The sequence below is a fragment of the Salmo trutta genome, chromosome 22, assembly GCF_901001165.1.
Source record: "Salmo trutta chromosome 22, fSalTru1.1, whole genome shotgun sequence".
NCBI classification, from domain to species: domain Eukaryota; kingdom Metazoa; phylum Chordata; class Actinopteri; order Salmoniformes; family Salmonidae; genus Salmo; species Salmo trutta.
Window position 1 is genome coordinate 9,106,246 of NC_042978.1, and position 9,568 is coordinate 9,115,813.

Sequence of the window (9,568 nt, forward strand, 5' to 3'; positions counted from 1 at the left end):
AGGAGGGAGGGAGGGGGGCTGGGGACGCAGAAGGAGAGGGGAATAGTGGGAGGGCAATCGTCCCTTTGCTAGTGAGCAGGACTGCTTTTCTTGTCTTCTTCGCCACTAATGTTGCAATATGTTGAAGTTCTTCAGTGCCCGGGACGATGAGAATGAAAGCCTATTGGGTTCATTGACAGAAGGTACGTTTTTAATTCTATTCCAAAATAAAATCATACAGATAGTGCGAGATGATGTAGTTCTATCATAGGGGAAATTGTAGCTGGTCTGTGCAATCATGCGTCTTGCCGCGTGCGACACATTCATATAAAGGCAGAAGCACACGAGAATATTCCTTCAGCCTATATGAATTAATGGGAAAATACGACTTGAATTATATGGAAATAACGTGATAAAGGGAATAATGCTGCGATATTAACCTGCAACGATCAATGAATCGGGATGGGGAGCAAATGTCGCATTGCCGTGTTCACTGGTTGAGAGGGGATTTAAACTGTTGCACGTGTGCTGGATGCGTCACCGTCCCGCGAAGCAAACGCTCAGTCAGCTGTACTGGTTGAGCCCTATTGTAGTTTATATGCGCCGTTAAAAAGCTGATATATTTACTAGTAATCTGTAATCGTCAGCATGAATGGTTGGATTGGGGGGGGGGGGGGGGGGGGGTAAAGCTGCAATGCAGTTTTACCCCGACAAGAATTCACCAACGCTAAAGGGTAGGCCTACCTGAAATTGCGCAATAGGCAATAACCATTGTGCAATAGGCGCAATCACAGCACAATGTAACCCCAAATCTGAATTATGAATTTTTCTTCCTCACAGTCATAACATTTTGTCTTATTTCAGTCGATAGGGAAGTAGTATATTTCAACAATATAGAATGACATTTATATTATCTTTATTTGTGTTATTGACATTATCCATCCATTCTCGAAAATGTCAAACTAATTGTATGCACCTTTATTAATAATGTAACGTTATAATAATAATGTACATAATCTAACATCCAGTTTTGCCACTGTAGCCTGTATTTTTTTTATGCTGGTGTTTCACTACAGCCCTATTCCCCAGAGAATGAGTCAGCTTTACCTGGCTCTCTGGATCTGTCTCCCTCTGAAATGGCACCCTATTTCCAATATAGAGCATTACTTTTGACCAGACCACTATGGGCCTGTAGAGCACTACATAGGGAATAGGCTACCATTTGGGACGTATCCTAGCTCTCTCAAGGATGACAGTGCACATATGTTGGCCTCAGTGGATGATTTAACTTATTCAAAGCAATGAGATAAATGGCCTCCCATTTATTGGACCCATTACCACCTAGGAACACAGACTGTCCCATCTGGGATCATGGGCATGAGTGAGTGCTTAGGTGCTCTTGTGTACTAAATGTTATGTTCTTCATATATGCCTGTTTGTTCTCTTTGTGAAGTAGAATGTCTGTGTCAGGTTCATTTGACATGTCCCTTCACATAGTTTTGATCTGTTCCCGCGTCCTTGTATGAACAGATGAATCGGATGCTCCGTCTCTGATGGATGCTAAGCACCACTGGCTCCACAGACCCTGTCTGCTGATGCTCAAAGATGGGGATGTCACAAAGCCAGGACAGCTGGGCTGTGGACACATCGGATCAGATTCCCCTGCAAAACCCAAAGTCCATTCAGAGGGGGTCCTGAGCCCAGGGGGGGCTCCTGTTTCCCAACTGGAGACCCCCGCTCAGAGACTGATGAGACAGCTGGAGGAGGGAAACTGCACTGTGACCACTCTTTCAACATGGGGAGAGAGGAATTTTGGGGAGGCTTCTACCCCCCTAATGCTCAGCCCCTCCAAAGCTGCTGGGCCAGAAGTGGAGGTGGAGGTAGAAGAGGAAGTGAAGAACAGGCCCCAGCCATCCTCCTCCAAGGAGGACTCTGTGGTTGAGGAAAAGGAGCTGGAGGAGAGTGGACTTGAGCTGCAGGACCACCCCAGTGGCTCAGATGCCCTAGGCCCTTACATTGACGACCCGTCTGGTCCCCCTGTGGAGGAGCCCTATGGAGGCGGCCATGATGCCCAGATCCAAGGGCCTAGACTGGGGCTTCAGAGCCAGACCAAAGCCAACGGACTAGCTAATGATGAGACCAACGCCAACGGAGTTCAAGCAGATAGTGAAGAGGGAGCTGTGGGGGACTGCGCACCTTCCCCTATGTCTCCATTAGTGGATCCAGACAATGAGCTACAGGCCGGCCCCGCGGGCATTCTGTCCAGGGAGCGAGGCACTGTCCTGGGGGAGGTGGCCCCCGTGTGGGTCCCTGACGCCCAGGCGCTGGTCTGTATGATGTGTGAAGTCAGGTTCACCTTCACCAAGAGAAGGCACCACTGTCGCGCCTGTGGCAAGGTGAGGGTCTTGCACCACTATTTTGCGTGTGTGTGTGTGTGTGTAGGTTGTATTTAAAGTAAGAAGGGATTGGATGTTTGTCTCTGGTATGTTATCCCTGAGAAATTAGGCTGACCATTAGTGATCGTGTGTCTGTGCTACAGGTATTCTGTTCAGTGTGCTCCGGTCTGAAGTTCCGACTAACACACCTGGATGGGAAGGAGGGGCGTGTCTGTGTCTCCTGTCACTCAACTCTAGTGAAACGTGAGTATCACATGACAACACTGTTACCATGACACTACAGGGTAAATCCATTTAAATTCAATCACTTTTTGACAGGACCCCTTTTGATTTAAATGAAACCTTCCATATGTATTTGCCTATTGTAGAAGTGCTCATAAAGTCATTATTTGGAGCCGAATGCCAAAACATGAGATTGATATAATTTAAAAGCTTACAAGCAGGGTTGTCAAACTATTTAATCATTTCTGTGAATAAAAAATAAGTAATAATATGTCCCTTTTTAACCTTTAACGTAAATGACCTAAAAAAAAAACTGAACTCCGATTTTTTTCATATTTGCATATGTTGTTGCTTATACCCTATTTCACATTGTCTGAGGTTTTTGTGTTGTTCCCGCTATCGGTTGAGACACATGTTCCTGAATACAGGGTAGGTGTCATGTTCTGCTGATGAATGCACTAAATGGGAATAAAATACAGATTTCTACTTTCTAATGGTACCACAAACATGGTTGGAGATCCAAACATCAGAGAATGTTGACTTGAATGGGAATATCGGTTGTTTGAAATTACAGTGCGTTTGGAAAGTATTCAGACCCTTTGACTTTTACCACATTTTGTTACGTTACAGCCTTATTCTAAAATTGATTAAATCGTTTTTTTTCCTTCATCAATCTACACATAATACCCCATAATGACAAAGCAAAAATAGGTTTTTGAAACCTAAAAAACAGAAATATCACATTTACATAAGTATTCAGACCCTTTACTCGGTACTTTGTTGAAACAACTTTGGCAGCGATTACAGCCTTGAGTCTTCTTGGGTGTGATGCTACAAGCTTGGCACACCTGTATTTGGGGAGTTTCTCCCATTGTTCGCTGCAGATCCTCTCAAGCTCTGTCAGGTTGGATGGGGAGCGTCGCTTCACAGCTATTTTCATGTCTCTCCAGAGATGTTTGATCGGGTTCAAGTCCGGGCCCTGGCTGGGCCACTCAAGGACATTCAGAGACTTGTCCCGAAGCCACTCCTGCGTTGTCTTGACTGTGTGCTTAGGGTCATTGTCCTGTTGGAAGGTGAACCTTCGCCCCAGTCTGAGGTCCTGAGCGCTCTGGAGCAGGTTTTCATCAAGGATCTCTCTGTACTTTGCTCTGTTCATCTTTCCCTCGATCCTGACTAGTCTCCCAGTCTCTGCCTCTGAAAAACATCTCCACAGCATGATGCTGCCACCACCATGCTTCACCGTAGGCATGGTGCCAGGTTTCTTCCAGACGTGATGCTTGGCATTCAGGCCAATGTGTTCAATCTTGGTTTCATCAGACTAGAGAATCTTGTTTCACATGGTCTGAGAGTCCTTTAGGTGCATTTTGGCAAACTCCAAGCGGGCTGGCATGTGCCTTTTATTGAGGAGTGGCTTCCGGATCTCTACGGACAATTCCTTCGACCGCATGGCTTGGTTTTTGCTCTGACATGCACTGTCAACTGTGGGACCTTATATAGGCAGGTGTGTTCCTTTCCAAATCATGTCCAATCAATTGAATTTACCACAGGTGGACTCCAATCAAGTTGTAGAAACGTCTCAAGAATGATCAATGGAAACCGGATTGATCTGAGCTCAATTTCGTATCTCATAGCAAAAAGTCTGAATACTTATTTAAAAAAGGTATTTCTGTCTTCTATTTTGTATGCATTTGCAAAAAAAATGAGAATAACAAGATGTGGAAAACGTCACTGAGTCTGAAAACTTTCCGAATGCTCTGTACCTATGGAAATCATATAAATATAGATAATAGAATAAACATGTCAATTTAAGTTGATAGTCGACAGTGGGTGTACCGGCGGTAATCTTTGTAGTAGTAATTAGAAGTTACAATTTCAAATCAAATTTCAGTGGTGTACCAGCTAAATTACAGTCTTCTGAAGGGATAGGTCCATTCTATGAGTTATATTTCTATGATTGAAATGATGCCCACCCTGTATTCAAGAGCATGTTGCAGAGGTGGGACCAAATCATTGTTTTACAAGTCTTAGCGCTCAAGTCCCAAGTCAAGTCCCAAGTCAAGACATGCAAGTCCGACTCAAGTCTCAAGTCAAGACCGTCAAGTATCAAATCAAGTCTCAAGTCCTAAACTTTGAGTTTCGAGTCCTAAACAAGTCATAATGTGCTCTTCACCAAATGTAATACCCTTTCATATTTTTAACAAGAGTAATAGTATAGTTACATTTACACAAATCATGAATGCTTTTAAAAATATCTATATATTTATTACTTTCCAAATAAACGTTATATTTCCATGGAAATTCACTGCTCAAAAAAATAAAGGGAACACTAAAATAACACATCCTAGATCTGAATGAATGAAATAATCTCATGAAATACTTTTTTCTTTACATAGTTGAATGTGCTGACAACAAAATCACACAAAAATAATCAATGGAAATTCAATTTATCAACCCATGGAGGTCTGGATTTGGAGTCACACTCAAAATTAAAGTGGAAAACCACACTACAGGCTGATCCAACTTTGATGTAATGTCCTTAAAACAAGTCAAAATGAGACTCAGTAGTGTGTGTGGCCTCCACGTGCCTGCATGACCTCCCTACAACGCCTGGGCATGCTCCTGATGAGGTGGCGGATGGTCTCCTGAGGGATCTCCTGGACTAAAGCATCCGCCAACTCCTGGACAGTCTGTGGTGCAACGTGGCGTTGGTGGATGGAGTGAGACATGATGTCCCAGATGTGCTCAATTGGATTCAGGTCTGGGGAACGGGCGGGCCAGTCCATAGCATCAATGCCTTCCTCTTGCAGGAACTGCTGACACACTCTAGCCACATGAGGTCTAGCATTGTCTTGCATTAGGAGGAATCCAGGGCCAACCGCACCAGCATATGGTCTCACAAGGGGTCTGAGGATCTCATCTCGGTACCTAATGGCAGTCAGGCTACCTCTGGCGAGCACATGGAGGGCTGTGCGGCCCCCCAAAGAAATGCCACCCCACACCATGACTGACCCACCTCCAAATTGGTCATGCTGGAGGATGTTGCAGGCAGCAGAACGTTCTCCACGGCGTCTCCAGACTCTGTCACGTCTGTCACATGTGCTCAGTGTGAACCTGCTTTCATCTGTGAAGAGCACAGGGCGCCAGTGGCAAATTTGCCAATCTTGGTGTTCTCTGGCAAATGCCAAACGTCCTGCATGGTGTTGGGCTGTAAGCACAACCCCCACCTGTGGACGTCGGGCCCTCATACCACCCTCATGGAGTCTGTTTCTGACCGTTTGAGCAGACACATGCACATTTGTGGCCTGCTGGAGGTCAGTTTGCAGGGCTCTGGCAGTGCTCCTCCTGCTCCTCCTTGCACAAAGGCGGAGGTAGCGGTCCTGCTGCTGGGTTGTTGCCCTCCTACGGCCTCCTCCATGTCTCCTGATGTACTGGCCTGTCTCCTGGTAGCGCCTCCATGCTCTGGACACTACGCTGACAGACACAGCAAACCTTCTTGCCACAGCTCGCATTGATGTGCCATCCTGGATGAGCTGCACTACCTGAGCCACTTGTGTGGGTTGTAGACTCCGTCTCATGCTACCACTAGAGTGAAAGCACCGCCAGCATTCAAAAGTGACCAAAACATCATCCAGGAAGCATAGGAACTGAGAAGTGGTCTGTGGTCACCACCTGCAGAACCACTCCTTTATTGGGGGTGTCTTGCTAATTGCCTATAATTTCCACCTGTTGTCTATTCCATTTGCACAACAGCATGTGAAATGTATTGTCAATCAGTGTTGCTTCCTAAGTGGACAGTTTGATTTCACAGAAGTGTGAGTGACTTGGAGTTACATTGTGTTGTTTAAGTGTTCCCTTTATTTTTTTGAGCAGTGTACATGGGTAGCCATGAGAAAGACACAACCCCCCCAATAGTGATCGACTATTGAGGATCGCTATGGGGCGTAATCGGGCAATGTAGGCTTGTACACACACACACCCACACTCTCTCTGTGTGGTTAAAATAGGCTAACATATGTCAATGGTTTTAGGAACAGCAGTAACATCAGGCAGGATTTAGGCTACCACCTGCCTAGCCAGTTGTAGCTCAATCTTGTGTGCAATGATCACGTTCCCGCACTGACTGACTGTGCGGAGGCTCATTGATTTAACGTTACGTTAGCCTACATGATACACCAGTAAAGTAATCAAATATATAGCTGTCGGCTATATTAGCCACGACTTACCGTTCTTTGTGCAGCTTCAAATGTTGAACTTGTTGCGCCTCCGTCTGTAATTTTCTTCCCGCATGATTTTCAAGTTGCAATCTGTTTTTTTATTGATACAGCGTCGTCTTTATATCCTAAAATAATAATTTGGGTTATCATCTTTCCAAGGGCTCCATCTGAATTCACCTGCCGACGTGCCTCTGCACTGCCACGCACAACATTTTCTCAGCTGACACCATTTAATTGGCTGCTGTCCGATTCAAACTGTAATCCGTTAAATGAAGAGTTGATGCGCTGCACACTTTTTTTAATAGCATCGTTTTTAATATTTGGGCTTAGGGAGGGTATCATGTCAGGTTGAGTCATAAGGCTCAAGTCCAAGTCAAGTCACGAGTCATTGGTGTTAAAGTCAAAGTCGTGTTGCAAGTCATCATATTTGTTACTCTTGTCTGACTCGAGTCCAAGTCATGTGACTCGAGTCCACACCTCTGGCATGTTGTGTCTCAACCAATGGTGGGTACAACACAAAAACCTCAAATTATGTTAAATAGGTTCTAAGCTTCAACATATGCAAATATGAGTTTACACATTTGTCTATAATTGATGTTAAAGGTTTAATAAGGACGAGAATTCAAAGAACATTTATTTGACAACACTGTTTGTAAGCTTTTAAATTGATCAAACTCAACCGTTAATCTTTTCCATTGATGAAGACATGGATGTCTCATGGTGGTGTATGCAAAACTTTTAGCACATTTATCTCCTGAATGTTTGGCATTCATTGTCCAAAAAGTAACTTTCTGACCACTTCTTCAATGGGCGAACATGTATGGAAAGTTTTGTTTAAATCAAAAGGGATGCTGTCAAAAAGTGATTGAGGCCATAAATGTCTTATGAAGTTAATTGGTGCAATATGTAGACATTTCTTCCTGTCTATATTATTGACTTTCTCTCATGTATGTTTTTCTTTAGGAACCCCTCCAAGGGGGAGGAGGAAGGTGTGGTTTGCTGATGAGATCCTATCCAATGAGAAATCAGACTCTGCACCTTGTACCCCAATCAGAGGCCCCACCTTTTCACCGCTATTATTGAGGAGAAGTATAGCAGCTACAATCAGAAATGCCACTGGCTCACCACAGACCAGCAGGAGGGCCCCAATAGCACAGGAGATGCCCTTGCTCAATGTATGTAAAAAAATATATATACTTATCAAACCAGACTGATTTGCTACAATTCAAATAAAATAAAAGTTCCAAGGATGTGGTAACATGCTTTCTGTTGGTATCTTTGATATCCATAACCCCACAGTATTCCATAAGCTCTCTCTTTTTGACTATCTTTCTGCCTCACTATCTCCCCTCCTCCTTCTCCTTCCCCTCCACCTAGGGCCAGTAGGTAGCAGAGAGGCTAGAGAAGCAGGTCGGTTGGAATCCCATGTCTGGTGGGAAAATCTGTCTGGGACTATCCTCAATGCTATCACCTGCCGTTGGGCCCTTGAGCAAGGCACTTAACCCCTAAACTGCTCACCCGGCGCCGTGTGTGTGTGTCAGAGCGGACCAATTTCTGTCTTGTATGCATTAACAAAGTATTCTCCTTATCATCCTTCTTCTCCCTTCTCTGTACAGCCTCTGCAGGAGGCGTGTGGGCCCTGTGGCTGGGGTACAGCAGCCTTGGTCAGCAGCCACATCAGCAGCTCTGCCAACCTCATCCCGCTGGAGGGCCTCCCTCCCATCCTCACCTCCACCGGAGTCAAAGGAGGTACGACCAGGCTACTATCACTGGACATGCTAACGGCTAGCTTACTGCAAAGCCAAGTTTGGGGAAACCCTGGCTTACTGTACTGGGATTGTCATACAGTTAGGTAGATAGCTGCTGGAGATTCTAAAGGCTAGCTCACTGTACTGATTGTCATAGGGTTATCTACTGGAGATGCTAAATGCTAGCCCACTGGTCATAGGCTTAGACATTTACATTTACATTTTAGTCATTTAGCAGACGCTCTTATCCAGAGCGACTTACAGTAGTGAATGCATACATTTTCATACATTTCATAAAAAAAATGTGTTTTGTACTTAGTTACTTAGCTACTTAATGATCAGAGGGTTAGCGTTAGAGGTGTTACTCTGATTCATTATCAGGCTTTATGTCTTAATGTTGGGCAATTTAATAGGATGTAAACACTAGAGGCCAGCTTACAAATCTTATTTAGTCATATTTAGACACAGAAGTTAAACTATGGCTGACTGTTTTTAAAGGCGGTATTTGCGTCTAGGGATGTCTAGCTCACAGTTTCCTCTGTCTCGCCCAGACTACACAGTCGAGGAGAGGCCCTCTGAGATGGTTCTCATCCAGGAGCTGGAGAGCGGCAGGCCCAACTCCCTGGTCTTTGTCCTCAACGCCAACCTACTGGCCATGGTCAAGCTGGTCAACTGTATGTGACCTTTCCTCTCAACCTTCAACCTTTTTCAGTCATTGACAGTGTGTCTACACACGGACACACTGTTTACATGTATTCTTAGCTCACCATTGACTCAAGTCACATGTATATTTTCTAAGAGTGTCAGACCGTGTCACCAACAGTGACCTCACATTGAAGCGCTGCCTCTCATTGGCTCTCCCCAGATGTAAACAGGAAGTGCTGGTGTGTGACGTCCAAGGGCATGCATGCGGTAGGCCAGGTGGAGGTGGTGGTGCTTCTGCAGTGTCTGCCTGAGGAGAAGAGCTTCCCCAAGGACATCTTCAGCCACTTCATACAGCTCTACAGGG

The 9,568-nt window shown here is 45.0% G+C and overlaps 1 protein-coding gene across 2 annotated transcripts in view; it reads left to right on the forward strand.

Moving 5' to 3' along the window:
- The first annotated feature begins 43 nt into the window (after window positions 1–43).
- Window positions 44–9,568, forward strand: part of LOC115158016 (zinc finger FYVE domain-containing protein 9) — a 16,552-nt gene continuing 7,027 nt past the window's right edge. For both annotated transcript variants that reach the window (XM_029706472.1, XM_029706473.1), the window contains exons 1-7: window positions 44–182; window positions 1,510–2,375; window positions 2,519–2,618; window positions 7,775–7,986; window positions 8,428–8,560; window positions 9,111–9,233; window positions 9,425–9,568. The exon at window positions 9,425–9,568 is cut by the window's right edge and continues 12 nt beyond it. In XM_029706472.1, the coding sequence (XP_029562332.1) occupies window positions 119–182; window positions 1,510–2,375; window positions 2,519–2,618; window positions 7,775–7,986; window positions 8,428–8,560; window positions 9,111–9,233; window positions 9,425–9,568 (1,642 nt within the window). In that variant the 5' untranslated portion in view covers window positions 44–118. The remainder of the gene's footprint in view (window positions 183–1,509; window positions 2,376–2,518; window positions 2,619–7,774; window positions 7,987–8,427; window positions 8,561–9,110; window positions 9,234–9,424) is intronic.